This window comes from Sander lucioperca, chromosome 5, assembly GCF_008315115.2.
Source record: "Sander lucioperca isolate FBNREF2018 chromosome 5, SLUC_FBN_1.2, whole genome shotgun sequence".
Taxonomy (NCBI): domain Eukaryota; kingdom Metazoa; phylum Chordata; class Actinopteri; order Perciformes; family Percidae; genus Sander; species Sander lucioperca.
The window spans coordinates 42,642,722-42,661,078 of NC_050177.1; the positions used below are offsets into that span (position 1 = coordinate 42,642,722).

Sequence of the window (18,357 nt, forward strand, 5' to 3'; positions counted from 1 at the left end):
CTTATGACACCAATTCTATAGTTTCTTATTTTCTGTATTTTATCTTTATGTATTTGATGCACAGCAACAAAAATGACATATAGGGCTACAGCAAACAATTATTGTATTACTGATTGCTCCGCCTGTTTGTTTCTTCTTGAGTAATCATTTTGTCTGTTACGACATGTGAATCAATGAATTACTTGATTTGGCCAGCCAATAGTCCAAAACCCAAAGATACTCCGTCTACAATGGTATGAAACAGAGAAAAGCAGCAAATTCCAAGATTAAGAAGCCTGAACTGCCAATGTTTGCATTTTTACTTGAGAAGCGACTCAAATGATTACTCAATTATCAAAATAGTTGCCAGTTTTCTGTCTAACGATTTAATCAATTCATCCATCCACTAGTCATTTCAGCTCTTGACATGAACAACTCCTTTAAATTCTGTAATCAAGATTATGAAGCACTAAAGTTGTTAATTAATCTTTCTCTCCCAACAAATTTATATTTCTCTCTATGTAAGATCTATGAAGGTTTACGGCTATAAGAAACAGTACTTCCCATGCTGTGTAAAAGTCACTTATTGATCAGTCCATCTCAAACATGCAGGGATAAATAGTCCTAATTGTTTTTACCACTCAGCAACTTATTTAAACGTTCCTGCTCCACTGACAACAAACCACCAGGGCCTTGCATTTATAATGAACTATTACTATCAGAATAATTAACTAAATACTAAATTACTAAATAGTACATTTTGCAAACTACAAGGGTCTCGCATGGGGGTCTCTTGGTAAATTCTTCGACAGTAAATGTGTGCGTGTGCATTGTCACGAAAAACACCAATGTATTTATGTCGGAATTGCCCTCACCCTGGTGCCTGGAGCATTTCTTGTCGGTGACCCCAGTGTCCGGACCCCGGCCCAGAATCACAGCTCGTCCGTTCTCCAGGGGGACCCGAGCTCCGGAGGGGCTAACCAGCATACACGACATCTGAGCGAGCGACCAGCACAGCAGCGAGACGAGTTACTCTGAGCCTTATAGGGTGTTTGTGAACCCCTCCTTTAATACAGTTATGAACCGAAACAAAGAAATTTAACAGCTGCGTATATAAGAAGTATGTAACGTTAATACTTTTACTTTTTGAGTTGGTTGTAGAAGAAGTGCACTAAGAACGAAAAACTAACCGGAGGGGGCTTTTTTGCAGTGTACCCACAGTCCATCAGAAAAATACGCTCGTGTAGAAACATACTCCCTTTCAAGCTTCCACTCATTAGGCTCGTTCGAGATGAGCCCTACATCCATGGATGAGCCAGATCTTCGCAGAATCGATCACCGGCGATCGCCGCCCAATGCATGCCGGTTACATTTGTGTCCGACTTGATCCCATGATTTTGATTTGGAGGGATTTTAACTGCTATTTCTCTGATTTAAAGGCTTATTCTGTACAGAACACCTGTTGTGTGGCTGATAGTGACGTTTAGAAGTCAGAGAGACTAAATCATCTACAGTGTGTTGTTAAAATTGAAATCAGCAACAGATCGCATGTAGAGCATTTTAACAGCTACTCTGTCATAATAAAAACAACTGGAGACTGTGTACAAGCTGATATATGGGTCTGATAACATTTTATTAAATCGGAATCGGACCACAGTGTTTCTGTCACTTCCTGTTCAGCCTGAAGGCTGCTGGAATCGGCTGGAAACTGTCCGACTTGACAGCAGATTTTTGTCACCGCCCCCGGCTGCTGCCGCCTGCTCTCGTCCACTTTATATCCATGCTTTATAGGCGAGGCGCCGTTCGAGTTCATCTTTTCCGGGATTTCAGTACCTGTATTAGCATAGTCGTATAATGCTTGATTTGCTAACTCATAATGTAAAGTAATTTCACGTAAAGCCACGTCCGCATGGTAAAGTAGACTTTTTCATCAGTTTCGTTTTTGGTAATAAAAAAACGTTATTAGGCTACTTGTAGCCTACATTTTAAGGAGTTTTGAATGTGTCGCAGAACAGTAAACCTATCCGCGAGCGACTCACCAATTTGCTCCTCCGTCAGACAAGAGTCAAACAAGAAAATTGACACACAGAGAAAATGACCTGTTTGGACTAAATGCTTAGTATGCACATACATTTGTCTAATTATGAAAAAAATACTTGTTCGTCATCTTTCCCTATTTATTATCCAGTCTGTTAATGATGACGTCAGACCTAGATGTTTTGATGAATATAGGCTACTGTCTGTAACCTATTTTCTTCATAACAGGGTGGCCAGGTTGTGTAACTCATGCAGCCTGGTTGGTTGAAGAGAAAACATTGTTAGAATTGTAATATGGTTTGCTTATTATCATAGATGTAGGCTTTTTGCATCAGATTGTTTTATAACTTTTTTATTAACAAGTTGCATGTTAATTGTCAAAAAATATTGGGACAGGCCCACACAATATAGACACTAGAACTTAAAATGGGGATTCTGGTGTTTACAAAAACAAAATGTAATACACTTGAACTATTATTTTATTAATCATTTTAATAGTCATCATACGTTTCTTTAAGAAACTAAAACACAGATGTCCTTATATTGGTTATATATTTTACAGCCACAATGTTGTGTTGTGCTCCCAACATTCACAAATATTGACTTACACCGACATCATTCCAGGGTGTTGCTCACTGAGAATGTTTACAGACAGATACTATCCATTGATGTTGGATCTTGGCAGGGATGATAGCCTGGTTTATTGGGTTGTTCTCACTGAAGCCCCTCCTCCTATTATCATTTCTGCTGAGCTACTCAATCCTATTCTTACTCTATTTATATTCCCTCTTCTCTCCTGTCAGATAGAGTACTTGCTGGATTGCCTGACTGGAAAACTGTCTGATAATACAAACAGAAAGACAACTCGACTTTCAGGTATAAAATAATCACTTTGAGATTTAAGTAGCGTAATTAATTAATTGTAAATTGACATTTTTGTTGTAATTTCATATATATTGTTGTGAAAGTGTAACACATTAGGCAGCAGTAGTACAGCATTTGTTGTTTTAATCTCTGTCAACTTCTTTTCTCACAGGACAACCAACGGACATAATATACATCTAGGTGCAACTGTTTAACCACATTTACTAACGCTTAACGACTTCACACCATTTTGTCCGCATCCTGCTTTCCACCACTTTCATCTAATCTTCAAAGCATTGGTCCATCTCACCATGTCCAACCAGCCCATCCAAAATAAAAATGAAGGGGTTTACATGTCCCTGATGAGAGGCTTGAGAGAGCTGGACCTCCGGGGCCCCTGTGTTCCCAGTGACCTGGTGCTAATTGGAGACCATGCATTTCCTTTAGCAATGAACAGCCGAGGCCAGGTCCTGATGGCAGCCTCTCTGTACGGCCGTGGAAGGATTGTGGTTCTGGGTCATGAGGGCTACCTGACCAAATTTCCTGCTCTGGTAGAGAACGCTCTGACCTGGCTGAGAGGAGATGGATCTGACAACCTGTCTGTGGGGGTCCACAAAAACATCAAGACAGTTGCTGATAACATCAGCAAATCCAGCTTCCAAGCCAACGTTATGGGGGCCTTCAGTGACAGTCTGGGTGTGGGGGTGTATGTGACAGATGCCTACAGCGTGGGCGCTGACGTGAATGACCTGGTGGCATTTCTGAAAGCTGGAGGAGGAGTGCTGATTGCGGGGCAGGCGTGGAGCTGGGCTGCAAGTCACCCTAAGGAGAACACGCTGCTTCAGTTTGAGGGGAATAAGGTTTCTGGTGTGGCAGGGATCTACTTCTCTAAACATCAGGGGGAGGTAGAGTGCCTGCCTGTCTACCCACAGATCCCATCCTCCTGGATGGCTAGAGTGTGAGTGTATACTGTACTTCTCCTTTATTGCACATTTAGAAAGGTTCTACTTATAATTTAATTTTAATAATTAATATCAACATTTCTTTTAGAATATGTGGTGGATTTCTCTAGGTGCCTAATGAGTTAATGAATTTTCAGGGACAGAGAATATTGTGTATAATCAAGTCATCCACCCTTCTCACCTTCAATCAAAAGCTTTGGCAGGTATCATGCAGCTACATCCGATGATATGATGATATCAGATAATATCTCTTCAAGCTTCCAAAATAGGAGCTAGTCCATTTTAAGAAGGTCCGACAGACATGGGTATGTTTACTCTGACGTGCTCTGGATAATCACTGTACATTACCAAAGTTCAGGTCACACATGAGAGGTCAAACAATTAATTTAAAAATGTGAAGTACATATCTGTAAGTATTTTAATATACGACATGTATAATATTGTGAATATATATACTACTTTATAGTATATTGTAAATACTATTATAATATCATAACAACTGTATGCCATAGCTTTCAAAATAATTGTTTTTCAGGCTGTTGTTTGTGGTCTAATGGTTAAGACGCATATATATCATATAACTGCTCCATTAGATTCTGGCCATTAACCAATGTTTTTCTGACTGTTAAACATCCAATAAAAATGGCAAAATTTTAAAAAACAAACACAAAGAAGAAGAAGAAAAAAAGAACTATACCAGTAATAACTAGAAAGGCATACCTCCACCAAGGCATGCCCTTTCTCACAATGTTAATGCAGTGTAAATCTTCCCAGTCGGGAACTCATTTTTTTTAGATTATTCCAACACCACATGAATGCAGCACAAATGCCATATCTCGCAATGTTAACAACAGTGAAAATAATGTGTATCTGTCCCGTGATTCGGATCCGCTCCAAAATGTATGGGTTCTTTCTTAGCCCATGCTACACCCTTCCACCGGGTTTCATGAAAATTGGGCCAGTAGTTTTTCTGTAATCCTGCTAACAAACAGACAAACCAATAAGCAAAACAACCGAAAACATAATCACCTTGGCAGAGGTAAATATAATACATAACATATTACCATACCGTTTTATTATTAGACTTTCATAGAAAATAAAAAGAATCCCTTCAAAAATATTGAATAAGAATACAAAAATGTGATTTTCCTTTTGTTTTCCTCCTTGCAAATACAGAATCGGAAAGGATTTTCAGGATGACTTGGAGTTCTTACTCGAGGGGGTTTCAGAGTTTGACCTCCAGGGTGGAGCAGTACTTTCTGAGCTTCTGGTCCACAGCCCACTAGCCTTTCCCATTGGTACCACTGAGGATGGACGAGCGTTCCTGGCAGGAGCCTACTATGGGCAGGGACGGGTTATTGTGGTTACACATGAAGGATTTCTGGGACGAGAGGTAGAGTTTACAATAAAGTCATTCATTTTAGAATTTCTGCCTACATAAGTCAAATAGAGCACAGAATTTGCTAATGTAGTACATATAAAAGATCTCATGTCAGATAATATGATCTCATTTAGACATTAAATATGATTACTTTGCCTATTTATTTGGATACATATTACCTTTTGGCCACCAGCAGGTGGATGTCTGCAGTCTGCTAAATTATAAGATGTGTGCTGATCTGCCAAAGCTTTTATGTGATTAACAAACTCCTGCCTTTCTTGTAATACCTGCCTTTATCACAGACACTGGCTCCATTTTGGAAAAATGCCATTCATTGGCTGGATGAAGGCCGGCAGGGAGTCGTTGGTGTAGCGCCAGATCATGCCCTCAAAGTTCTCCGGAAGTCAGGGTTACAATGTGAGAAGACAGACTTCAAGAAAGACCTGAGTGTATTTGTTTGTACAGCGTACAGTGATCATCATGCGGAGGAAATCCGAGATTTTGTGGCAGAGGGAGGAGGATTGCTGATTGGTGGACATGCCTGGTACTGGGCACAGACACACCATGGGCAAAACGAATTAACAGATTTCCCAGGTATGATAATGCACCACTACCAAAGTTTTCTTATACTTAACCAGTTCATCACGTGATAGTATAACATGATGCATGCTAAGCATATTCCAGTTACTACTGTCTAAATGCTCATTCTGGTGTGATTGTACTAGGCAACGACTCATTTTAGGCACAACTCAAAACTGCGTTCTGCGTTACATCCCCATACATAAACACAGTATAGAGTACAGGATGGTACACAGGAATATGGAAGGAGGTATGGGGGTCAAGATTTGCCAGGCATTTACAGAATTACTACATGGAGATACATACAGATTAAGCACAGGGTAACCAGGTACAGGCACTCTTAAATTAGAATTATCCGACTGCAGATGACCAGGGAGACTGAACTGATGGGCTGGCTGAGATAAACAGGGAAATTTGCTTCTCAGAAACCAGTGGACTGAATTACTGAAAAGCACCACTGTGCCTGTAGAACTAACATGGGGGGCAAGGGACAGAGACAGACAAGTTTGCAGGGGTTGCAGGCTAGGACCTACGCACAGCTGGCCAATCAGTGTGTGAGGTGGGTGTCAGTGCCCTAATCTGACATTGGCAATCAACTGTCCAACAAGCAGTTCTGACAGAGTTTACCTGTACCATAAAGAGGCAACCAGCTGAATGACCACTAGAGTTGGTGCTTCAGTGGCTGCAGAAGAAGGTGCCAAATGGACAGCCGGAGCAGGTGCTGGCTGGTTAATTTAAAGCAAATCTAGTGGTTTAATGGAAGAATAATACATATGCAAAGTGATGAGGGGCAGGAAGGCTGACACACTGGCTGGGCAATCAAAGATAAACTAGAGTGCTAGAGCTGCTTGGGGAATTGGATGGTCCTTTCCCAGATGATATGACTTATTGGGTCCAGGGGTTCCATGTTGGTGTGAAGCCTTGAAGATGCCAAGCCAAAAGCCCACAGCAGCAGACCAACCACAAGAAGCCAGTGTATCCTGCTGCTTAGAATGGCTACTAGACATTGTGGAGATTGTCTCAACAGTACCTTAAACAACACGCCCCCACCAACGCAGTCCCTTGTGCTGTTTTAACACAGGACTAGTTTATGTCTGAATGCCTGCTCGCCAGCAGGAAGACATTAGCACTGGCTGAAGGGGAAGTTGGATCACTGGGCAGCGGGGATGCAAGAGCACTCTGCAACTGTAAAGAAATGACAGTGGTCGAGAGTGGTGAGAGTAATGTGACTTTTTTAGGTCCACGCTTTTTATGTGAACAATGGAAGATGGCAAGCCAATGGCCCACAAATGACATTCACTAGGAGCCAGTGAGCTCTCAGGCTGATACTGCTGGCCCAGCAAGTCACCAACCACAAGAAGCCTGTGTCATGAGATAGGGCAGACAAGACATTCTGGTAAATGCAAAGAAGGAATGTGCAGTATATATAGGCTGGTGGTGATCTGTGATAAGGTCCTGACCTGTACAAATACAGCAGGCACAAATACGAGGGTAAATAAAAATTAGAACTGCAGCTGGGGAGGACGGAAGGCAGGCACTGAGGACATCATGTGGGAAGTCGAAAATGACTACACTTGTAAACAAATGAGGCACAAGAGGTGTTGTGATGTCACCAAAGAACACATGTTAACATATATTTCACTAATAGGCTACTGCTTTATATAAGTAACAGACCTGCATAAACTTAAATCTAGAAGTTTTTATAACCCACCCAGTCTCAACATAACATAATAGTTCCAACAATAAAACACAGTTGATCAAATCGGGTTTGCTGGAATGTGTTTCAGGAAACAAAATCCTGAACACAATGGGCTTGAGCCTGTTGAGGGCAACAATCAGAGGAGGTACCTACAAGGCCCCTGTGCCTAGCCAGGCCATCAAAGACGCCTACCACTTCCGCCACCTTCTACACCGCTTCGCTGGTCATGTCACCCAGGGGGAGGAACTTACAGAGCAGGAGGAGAAATTCCTTACAAAGCTGGGCCAGGACTGTGTTAACTACTTGCAGTTGAAGGCTCATGACTGCTCCTCCTATACACAGGTCGTGTCCACCCTCACTGACATTGTGATGAAGTCAGACATGCCACAGGTGAGCAGTAAAATTACATGAAAGCTTTATAAAACATTCCAATATAACAGCTAGAAGCTGACAACATCAGCAACATCTTTGATAATTCATTTTCTTTCAAGGTGTGTGACAGCTGCCCTGTGAAGAGTCCCAAAGACCACCTACTCCTTAGTGTAGCGTCACAGGTATATAATGTTTGCCCAAATCCTGATGCCCTCCTGCCATCGCTTATCAAGGATAACCCCTTGATGCCAGTTGTCTATAACCATAAGATCCAGATTAATGCCAACACAGCAGGTAAGACCTTGTTGTGGACTAATTTGCAAACTGTTTATAAGTTTGACTTATATTCAGTATGTACACACTTGTGATTCATTGTTTCATTGACATGGGCACAACTGAATTCAATAATGTTTGTATTATTACATTGCATTAATCTACAGACCTCAATGTTAAGAAGTAGAAAGGTAAAATGTGTCTTCAAAATTGTATACATGTAATGATGACTCAGTTCTTTGCTGCTGCTGTGTGTGTGTGTGTGTGTGTGTGTGTGTGTGTGTCAGGAGGGGAGGAGTGGATCAGTACAGGTCTCTACCTCTCTCCTGGAATGAAGACCTACATTTCCATGCCAGCAGAGATTGTCAATAAGGGATGGAAGGTGCGGTACACAAAATTGAGTTCATTGTGTTTCTGTTAATTTTGTGCCCCTAGTGGAGGTCCAGCCCACCCTATGCATGCCTCTGTCCCCAGCAGTGACTAGGCCCATCCCTAACATTTTCCCGCCCTATCCACCAGTGCAGTCCAGCCCACTTGACTGCCTCCAGAATATATTAAAGTCTTTGAATGTTCTGCAGTCTTTACCATATCCAATTTTCCAGCATTGTATCCTTTTATTTATAATACAAACTATACTTCCAATCAGTAACACATATATCACGTCTTCCCATAGACTGTATATTAATGGACAGTGCATGTGTGACGTCACCCATTGGTTTGTGGAGATCTGCTATCTGTCATCGAGTTTGCCATTACGGGCACAGCCATCCTGGTTGCGGATGTGACTATTTTAGACGAGAGGGAGGAGTGAGGGAGGAGCTGCTTACACTCTACGTTACGTTACACACTTTCACTGGCAATCACATCATAGCCACGCCCTAAAACACCCCCTGCTTTATCGCCGATTTTAAAATCAACGAGACCATAATTCAAAAAATGAACATCATTCTGTATTGCAGAAGACTTAAAACTAGCGATTGAGACCATAAACTCATTATGAAAATGTTTATTGAGGTAATAAATCAAGTGAGAAGTGGGGCACTTTCTCATAGACTTCTACAGAAACTGCACCAAATCCAGATTTTTGGGGAAACCGAACCGAATCCTACTCTCATCCTCAGTCCACACAGTAAACACATTAATGAAGTAAACAACGTCCACAGCCTCTAAAATAGTTAAATCTGTAACCAAGGGTTTCTTATATCATCTAGACTCAGGTTTGGCTTTAAAATAAAGACACGGGCTTCCAATGCCAGAACCAAGACGGCACTGCACTTCTCACTTTATTCTACCCCAACACAGTCAACCGTCAGAAAATACAGCACTTTATTCACTTCCGTTTTTCCCGTCACAATAAAAGCTCTATGTTTACTGTAACTTCCTCTTAACCTTCAACTGAGAGGTACACAATAAAATACCTTAAATGTAACAACTTAATGTTGATTCACATGCTCTTTTCACATCGTAGGAAAGCACATCGCTATTGCCAGATGAGTGACAATTTTGTTTTCACTAACCAGTGTATGATGAAGGTATGTTGGGTGGGTGAAATTAGAAAGCTAACGTTAGCTAACGAGCAGCAGCCAGCCGTTCGGTTGCTCCACTCCCACTGTAGGGACACTAATTTGCCAAGAGAACAGCCAACAGTTTTTAGCTGTAACTGTCCTTCCTTTGCCGTACCTGTGCTTGCTGTGTTTTGGCTGCTGTCTGTGGATTCCTTCATGCGCGGCTCGTATTCTTTCGGATGTTTCATGTGCATGTGTTTTGGCAGCAGCGATGTAGTGTGTTGTGTTTTGGGGTCCTTGCCGCCGCGGGACAGGTCGGCATTGTGTGTTGGGCGTGTGGCTCAGCTTGGGTCGCTTTCTTTTGGCTGGGGGTGCTGCCGGGCGGCACTTTTTCTGCTCGTGAGTTCCATTTTCACTTTCTCACAGCCTACTGCATTGAACAGTCCACCTACATTACGTCGACCAGCGTAGCAGGTGCAGTGCAAGCGTAGTGTTCGGTTCGGTGGAAAAAAATTCTAAGGTTCGGCCAAAACCGAACCAGGTCCAAAAGCCCAATATTTGCCCGAATCCAAACCCGAACCCTGGATTCGGTGCATCCCTAACAGAAACCGACCTCCTGCTGGAATTCAGATAGAATGCAGGTTTAAGGCACTTCTGCATTTGCAGTACTTTGCTGAATCAGATGCGTTGTCCATTAATATTAACAGTCTATGTGTCTTCCTCAGATCCAGATAGGCTGTCAAACAGACCATCTCCAATCAAAAGAATTGAAGAGAGCACCATGTGTTCATGAGCGATTTCCTATAATCTCAGAGATGATGCAGGTGTGGAACCTGTGGGGGGGACTCATCTACCTGGTGGCTCCACCCAATACACAAGTGAAGGGGCTAAAGGTCACAGTGCAGATCTCTGTACCTGCGCCTTACTATAAATCTGGTGAGTCTGTGGTGAGTGTGTGTGTGTATCCTCATGGGGGTAAATGGCAGGCATGTAGTATACAGGGCATGTAGGGTTAAATATGGTTTGGTTTTATCATTTAGGACAGTGTAAGTAATGACATCTTGAAAAATCTCATGCATTCTCATTAGTTCTTATCAAACATCACGTGCCAGAATAATTCAAGGGAAGTCATTTTATTTTAGAAGGTGATCATTAAAAATCTATGAAATAATTAAACTAAAATTTACAAAATAATCATGTAAAAATGAATTGCTCCGTTTTCAATACATCCATCCCGTTTGTTCTTTTCAGGTGTGACAACAGCTCCTGATTGGTTGTTGCTGCGGACAGCTCCCTCACCCTGGGCAGAGTTGGAGTTTGACAACATCATCCTTACTGTACCATCAGATGTTGTTCGGAGTCTGGACCGCCCGGATCAGTTGGCAGCACATTGGGATAAGATCATGAAGGGCATTGCTGACCTAGCTGTCATACCACACAAATTTCCTCGCAAAGAACGCTTTGTAGCAGATGTGCAGATTTCCTATGGTAAGTCAGTCAATCAATCAATCAATTAATCAATCAATCAATCATTAATTCGTCAATCAATCAATAACATACAATTTTAGTTAAATGTAATCCTGTCAGTTCCTACAATGTATGCATTAAAACTAGTGCTGTCAGTTAAATGCGTTATTAACGGCGTTAACGCAAACCCATTTTAACGGCGTCAATTTTTTTATCGCGAGATTAACCTTTCTTTTTGGCCAAGCAAACTTTGTAGTTTTTTTACATGCTGTTGCAACAACTAGTAACGTTAGAAAAACTACAACACCACACCGGATCTAGCTAGACTGGAAACAAAACAACAGGCACGCCGCACACACTTGTTTGGGCTTGCGAGCCGGCCAGAGAGTAGTAGGCTAATGTTACGTTTTGAGTGGATGGCGAGCGCGAGACGCAGAAATGGATGCAAATACGATTCTGAACGGAAAGTTAACTTTTAAAAAGTTGTCGAGGGGGACAGTAGTTTCACGGATACACAGCCTGTGTGACACGGACAAAGCAGCCCAACGGGAACTGATGCAGAGTGCAAACGCTGTCTCATTAACCGGTGATCACTGGACGTCAGCGAGTAATCAAAATTATTTAGAAGTTAGGCTACTGCACACTATACTGACTGTGTATATCAGTATACGGTTTTAGGACTGTGTTGTTTGTATCATTTTGACTGTTTTTGTCATTTGGGACATTGTTCACCCCCTTTTCTGTCCAGGAGAATTGTTACATTTCTTATTAGAAAAACATAAAGGTTACAAATGTCCTGCTGTGGCATCCGGTTTTTGGACCATTTTGTTTGTACTGTATAAGCAAAGTGTTAGTGTTACATCTCAGTTAGGTTAGGTACTTGTAGGAATTGTGCAATAATGACAGATTCACACGTTTCTTTTGTTTACAGTAAATAAATAATAAACAATTACAAATCTTAAAGTCAAGTTCGTAAAGTAACTTTCTTTGCATTAATTTGATTCCCAATTAAGATACACTGGTAAGAATTGCTTTCCATTGTTAATATGTACTTAAAAACAGTTCTGAAATGCAAAATAATTTATAATTTAAATAATTTTATTCATGTGATAAAACATGCGATTAATCGTGATTAACTATAGAAATATGGCGATTAATCGCGATTAAAAAAATTAATCATTTGACAGCCCTAATTAAAACTAATGTTAATAATAATAATAATAATAATAATAACATTTTATAATAAAAATATGTGTATGATGGGGGGTGGGGATGGGGGGGCAGTGTAATCATTTAGGATCCTAGTGGCCTGAGGGTAGAAGCTCCAGCTGAGCATGTCAGTGCTGGCCTGGTGTATCCGGCACCTTGCGACGCCCTACCCTGCAATTTCTACAGGGCCTTGGGGTCCTGTTGGTTGCTGTTTCCGTACCAGGCCATAATGTTCCCTGTCAGGACGCTCTCGATGATCCAGGAGTAGAAATTCATTAGTATTTGAGGGGACACCTGGAATTTCCTCAGGCGTCTGAGGTGAAACAGCCTCTGCCTTTCTTTGTCACCACTGAGTCAATATGCAGCGCCCAGGTCAGACTCACTTGAAGTTGTCCACCCTTTTCGCAGGGGACCTGTTAAAGGTCCCATGACATGACCTTAGTGGTCCCCTAATACTGTATCTGAAGTCTCTTTCCCGACTTTCTAGCATGTGCCATTTCTGTGTCTGTAGCTATTGAGGAGGAGAGAGGGGGGGGGCAAGGTGGAAGGTGGGGGTGTGGCCTTGACCAACTGCCACTTTGCTTGTTTGAAAGCCATGATGTCTCTCTCTCTCATGGGTGGGCCAAATTCTCTGGGCGGGCAAAGCAGAGAAAGGGGAGGTAACCTTGCTCCTTATGACCTCATAAGGAGCAAGATTCCAGATCGGCCCATCTGAGCTTTCATTTTCCTCAAAGCCAGAGCAGGATACCCAGGGCTTGGTTAATACCTATCGCCATTTCTAGCCACTGGAGGACCATAGGCAGGGGGAACACATATTAATGTTAAAAAACCTCATAAAGTGAAATTTTCATGCCATGAGACCTTTAATATTAAGGGGCCATAGTAGTTCCTTCCCTGCTTCTTCCCAAATAGACAGACGACCATTCACTATCCTACCCACGGGCAATTTAGAGTTTTTAATTCACTGAAACTACATGTCTACTCCTTGACAAAAGGCTAACTGCAAACTGTTATTGTGCATACTACAGACAGTATAATGAAAATAATTACCAGGACTCTCAGGGACATCAGATGACATTGGGTGCATATGACATTATTACAATGTAAAAAATGTTACTTGTCAACTTGTTTAAAACTACTATACTACTATTTATAACTACTAATTCTAATAGAGTTTTGTACCAACACATGCTATTATGAGGCCTGCGTTTTGTGCTTTGCTCTGATCGCATGCCCTTCCACTAAAATATATAATACTACAAGGTTTCTCCGTTGTATATGGAACCCTATATATGCTATAACACTGTTTTTCTAATTTTTCTTCATGTAGGTTGGATGCATGCTGGTTATCCTATCATGACACACAAGTCCACAGCAGCTGAGCTGGTCAGCACTGACCATGCTAGGAGGGAAGGCCTGTGGGGCCCCATCCATGAACTGGGACATAACCAGCAGAGAGGCTGCTGGGAATTCCCATCACACACCACAGAATGCACTTGCAACCTGTGGTCAGTGTATGTGCATGAAGAGGTGCTGGGGATCAACAGAGCACAGGTGGAGTAAATACGTTTTTTTGACAAAACAACTTAGACCAATGGCTAGAAAACCCTTGTCTTAAGATGTATTGTGACACATTTGATATCAAAAGATCTCACAAAAGACAACTAATTTGTTGAGAAAAGTAGTCACTGGGATCACATAATTTCACCTTGATCAATGCAGGCTCATCCAATGATGACTTTAAAAAATCGAAACAGACGAGCAGAAGACTATGCTAAGGGGGGCAAGAAACTGAGCAACTGGGACATGTGGGTGGCCCTGGAGACATACATGCAGGTGAGAGATAATTACTATATATTACACACTTGAGAGAAACTTTATCACATATAAGTCAGCAATCAAACACAACTGCACTCCTACAAAGGCAAAACAAATCAAAATACAGCAGCAGGCTGCAATTCCAGGTATTCTCATACTCAAAATATATTCAGCATGATTCATCCAAAAAATGATATCACTAATTCATGTAGTGCTTCTCTACCGTACTGGACAAAGCTATCTATAATTGGCCTCTCATTTACCCATTCATACACGCACTTTTACACCATTTGCGATGAAGCTGCCATTTAAGGCACTGGTTTATCTTGCCAAAGGACACTTTGACATGTGGACACCAATCACCAAGATCCTCTTTGCTAGATTTGATATTAAAGTCTGTCTAAAGAGAAGTTGGTGCGCTTGGCTTGATGTGGATGTGAATTAAACTTGATGTGTATGTTTAGGACAGGAGGATCTCCACTGAGATGAATCAGGGTTGCTCAAAGGGAACTTGACTTATGAGCCAATATGTTATTGACTCTACTCACATGCACTATCAAAATAAAACAGATTTTGGTTAATACTTACGCCTAGAGCATGTGCACCAAAATTGGAGAAATTCTGTCCAGTAGGTTTAGAGATACATGTTTTTGGCATTTGTGGTGCCCCCTTTGTATCAGTTTCAAAATGCTTTGGCAGGCCTATTTCCAAACAATGACTGAAGATCTACCAAGATCTAACGATTGGACAAATGGTCAATGAGTTATGTCCAATTTCCTGCCAAGCCTGGAACCATGTTTTTGGACATTTCTACCCCTTCGGGTTTGAACCCTAATACGATTGGAAAGTTCAAGATCAAGAGACAACACTGGTAATTTTCACCATTGCCTTTACCTCTGTCTCCATGTAGCTCCAGGATAAGTTTGGTTGGGATGCCTTTAAGAAGGTGTTCGCTGCCTACCACAAGATGAGCAACTTTCCGAGTGACAATGACGGAAAGATGAATCTGTATGCTGAGACTTTCTCCAACACTGTGGGGATGAACCTGGCTGGATTCTTTAAGGCCTGGGGCTGGCCCATAAAAACAGTCACTGAGGAGAAACTCTCCAACCTGCCTCCCTGGACTGACCACCCGATGGTCCAGTATGACTGAACTTCAGACTGCTGCTGGTTAAAAGTGCAGAGAGATGGGTTCAATAAGCACATTCTTGACGTTGAGTATTTAGTGGGTAATTTAATTAACTGACTTTTTTTCTTTTTTTGTTGTTGTATTTTTACCATACTTATTGCAATATTTGAAGAATAAACAGGCATTACATAGTTGACCAGATATATACAGCTTTTACATTCAGAAGCTCCATTTGAAAACAGGGTTGTATTTGTTAAATACTTTAAAACCAAAGATACAAAATACCAAGAGGTCATTAAATTAACATGATTGTTAACAGGTGGGCTGTACTTGTATTTAGAAGATTTAGAAGAGTTACAAAAACAGTGAAGCATTAAGCACATTGGGGAATTATTTAATTTGTAGGAAAAAAAGGCTTCTTCTTCAGGGTTAAAACAACAGGAATTCTATGATATATGGATGTGTGAATTAGTAAGCTGCATCTTACCCTGGTACTGTGGTACATCATTTTCTCTAACGCTCCATCTTAATATTATACAGTAAGTCAGTCCAACTTTGTAAGATGAACACATATCTTTTATTTCACTACAATGATATTTGCCTTTACTGTCAATCGAAAATACACTAATAAACAATGAATTCACCGCTCTGCTACTTCTTTTAATTTGTCCATTTTTTGTAATGAATGAGAAGCGTAGTAAGGGATACATTAGAGTTAAATACATGGTCAGATACACCATATTCACATATGGAACTAAATATGTGGATAGTGCAATATGGAAGTAATATGAATAATAGTTTTCCAAGGTTATACAAATTTAATGTAAAAGTGCAAATACACCTGAACAAATTATTTCATTGTTTCTTAATAGTTTATGCCCTGCAGTTGTTGTAAAACAGCTCCCCTAATGGATGATTAGATAACTGCTCCCAGTTCATCCGAGAGAGCTTTTCTACCATAGACTGTAGTTCTCCAGCCAAATGAAGAGAGAGAGACAACATAAGCTGGTAGAGAGATTGTCTAGTGGTGGCTTTGTCATTCTACTTAAATTTATCACAATTTCTCTCTGAAATTGTTGAGTGAAATCGTTTTTTTATTGGCTGGAGGCAGGATTTGCCAAAAGTAGTCAAATACAGCTACTGTAGCAGCTAGATTTAAGAATAACAGGATATCTGCAATCTTTAAGGTAGTGCCTGCTCACACAGACGTGGCTATCCTTAACCAGAAAACTGTCTTCCCACAACCATTCTAACATTAGTTAGAGTTTGGGTCCATTCTTTTTAAGGTAGCCTATAATATACAGCATTGTTCTAAAAAAATAATGTAGGCTATAGCCTTGTTATAAAAAAACAATCCCCTCTCAAACACCATTTGTGACCGAAGCAGGGGGCGTAACTTGAAGTTGTCCAAACAAGTCTAACTTACAAAAACAAAATGTATTCTTAATTTGTCATATACACGTAGTACAATGTAGTGAAATTTAATTACTGCATTTAACCCAAACAAAACAAAACTTATTCTTAATTTGTCACATACACATAGTACAATGTAGTGAAATTTAATTACTGCATTTAACCCATTACTTGCTCAGGGACATTTTGAGTTTGGACATGTGGTCGTAGGAGCCTGGGATCAAACCGCCGATCTTGAGGCTGAGGGGAAACCACTCTACGGCCAAGCCACACACACACACACACACACACACACACACACACACACACACACACACACACACACACACACACACACACACACACACACACACACACACACACACACACACACACACACACACACACACACACACACACACACACACACACAGGTGTGCTGCATTAATGACATGTGACTTATCCCTGCCAGGATTTGCATCCCTTGGCCACGGGAGCGCGCGTGCACTCAGTGAAGCGGAGTTTAACTGCTGCACTTCGAATTCACCTCTTAAATGGAATAAATAGTGACGTGGAAGACTCAACAGGGTTTTCCATAGTAACAAGGGTCTCATTTATCTACATAAATATCTTTATTTGTCTGTTACATTAAGGCGACGTGTGAATTAATACGTTGTTTTGGTATTGTGGATTAATCAACAGTGTTTTCCAAAGTTTTATATTGCCATGCATCTTAGCTACATAGGCTGACTGATATGCCTATCTATGTGACTCAACATCACATCGAGGTTTATGAACAATAGTTTTTTATGAACCATAATTTTCTTTAATCTAGGCTACCTCCATCTGTCCATTCTCTACAGGTGTGATCTGATAAGGATGCCCCGTCTTTGCTAACCCGTCCCTCCCTGCCCTCTAACATGATTTCTGTTTTAATTTAATTTAGTTTAATATGGCTTTTCAATTAACCACTTTGTTCACCTGTCTACCATATGAGTTACAAAGGGTCTGTCCTGCCATCATGTGTGATATTTTCTGTGTTCTTTTGAATGAACAACCTGAGATAATATGGAGATGTCTGCTGTTTTCTAGCAAAAGTTACAGAGGGGATACACATAATATCAGGTCGTTTTTTCACCTGATATAATGTGTACCCTCTCTAAAAAGAACACAGAAAATAACACACATGATGGCAGGACAGACCCTTTGCATGTTAGGGGAGAGGGTACACATTATATCAGGTGAAAAAACAGCCTGATATTATGTGTATCCCCTCTGTAACGGGGACAGATGGAGGTAGCCTAGATTAAAGGAAAAAATATTGTTCATAAACCTGCATGTGATGTCAAGTCACATAGATAGTTATATCAGTCGGCGTGTAGCACAAAATTCTGGGCCCTGTAGAAAAGCATTTTCTATGGGCCCCTCCCCGCATCCACAGCTATTCATTCTAGCATCTTTTTGGGCCCTCCTCACATGAGGGCCCTGGGTACTCTGCCCCCCACTGTTGAAAACACTGTTGATTAATCCACGACGCATTAAACAATTCACACGTCGCCTTAATGTAACAGACAAATAAACTTATTTATGTCGATAAATGAGACCCTTGTTACTATGGAAAACCCTGTTGAGTCTTCCACGTCACTATTTGTTCCATTTAAGAGGTGAATTCGAAGTGAAGCAGTTAAACT

At 41.1% G+C, this 18,357-nt stretch overlaps 2 protein-coding genes across 7 annotated transcripts in view; one reads left to right on the forward strand and one right to left on the reverse strand.

Annotated features, from left to right (window-relative positions):
* LOC116039029 (polynucleotide kinase 3'-phosphatase) overlaps window positions 1-1,188 on the reverse strand; it is a 10,093-nt gene extending 8,905 nt beyond the window's left edge. Inside the window, exons 1-2 of one of the 2 annotated variants that reach the window (XM_031283785.2) lie at window positions 1,170-1,188; window positions 855-1,044 (exon numbers count right to left, since the gene is read on the reverse strand). In XM_031283785.2, coding sequence (XP_031139645.1) covers window positions 855-975 — 121 coding nt within the window. In that variant the 5' untranslated portion in view covers window positions 976-1,044; window positions 1,170-1,188. Of the gene's footprint in view, window positions 1-854; window positions 1,112-1,169 lie in introns of those variants that run through there. The other variant, XM_031283784.2, reaches the window with a different exon arrangement.
* LOC116039028 (TRPM8 channel-associated factor homolog) overlaps window positions 1-15,631 on the forward strand; it is a 19,637-nt gene extending 4,006 nt beyond the window's left edge. The window contains exons 1-13 of one of the 5 annotated variants that reach the window (XM_036001084.1): window positions 1,083-1,099; window positions 2,820-2,892; window positions 3,053-3,838; window positions 5,019-5,235; window positions 5,526-5,817; window positions 7,590-7,891; window positions 7,993-8,167; window positions 8,434-8,528; window positions 10,377-10,587; window positions 10,903-11,139; window positions 13,658-13,881; window positions 14,050-14,163; window positions 15,056-15,298. In XM_036001084.1, coding sequence (XP_035856977.1) covers window positions 3,192-3,838; window positions 5,019-5,235; window positions 5,526-5,817; window positions 7,590-7,891; window positions 7,993-8,167; window positions 8,434-8,528; window positions 10,377-10,587; window positions 10,903-11,139; window positions 13,658-13,881; window positions 14,050-14,163; window positions 15,056-15,298 — 2,757 coding nt within the window. In that variant the 5' untranslated portion in view covers window positions 1,083-1,099; window positions 2,820-2,892; window positions 3,053-3,191. Of the gene's footprint in view, window positions 1-1,082; window positions 1,100-1,791; window positions 1,892-2,819; window positions 2,893-3,052; window positions 3,839-5,018; window positions 5,236-5,525; window positions 5,818-7,589; window positions 7,892-7,992; window positions 8,168-8,433; window positions 8,529-10,376; window positions 10,588-10,902; window positions 11,140-13,657; window positions 13,882-14,049; window positions 14,164-15,055 lie in introns of those variants that run through there. The other 4 variants (XM_036001081.1, XM_036001083.1, XM_036001085.1 and 1 more) reach the window with 4 other exon arrangements.
* The last annotated feature ends 2,726 nt before the right edge of the window (window positions 15,632-18,357 follow it).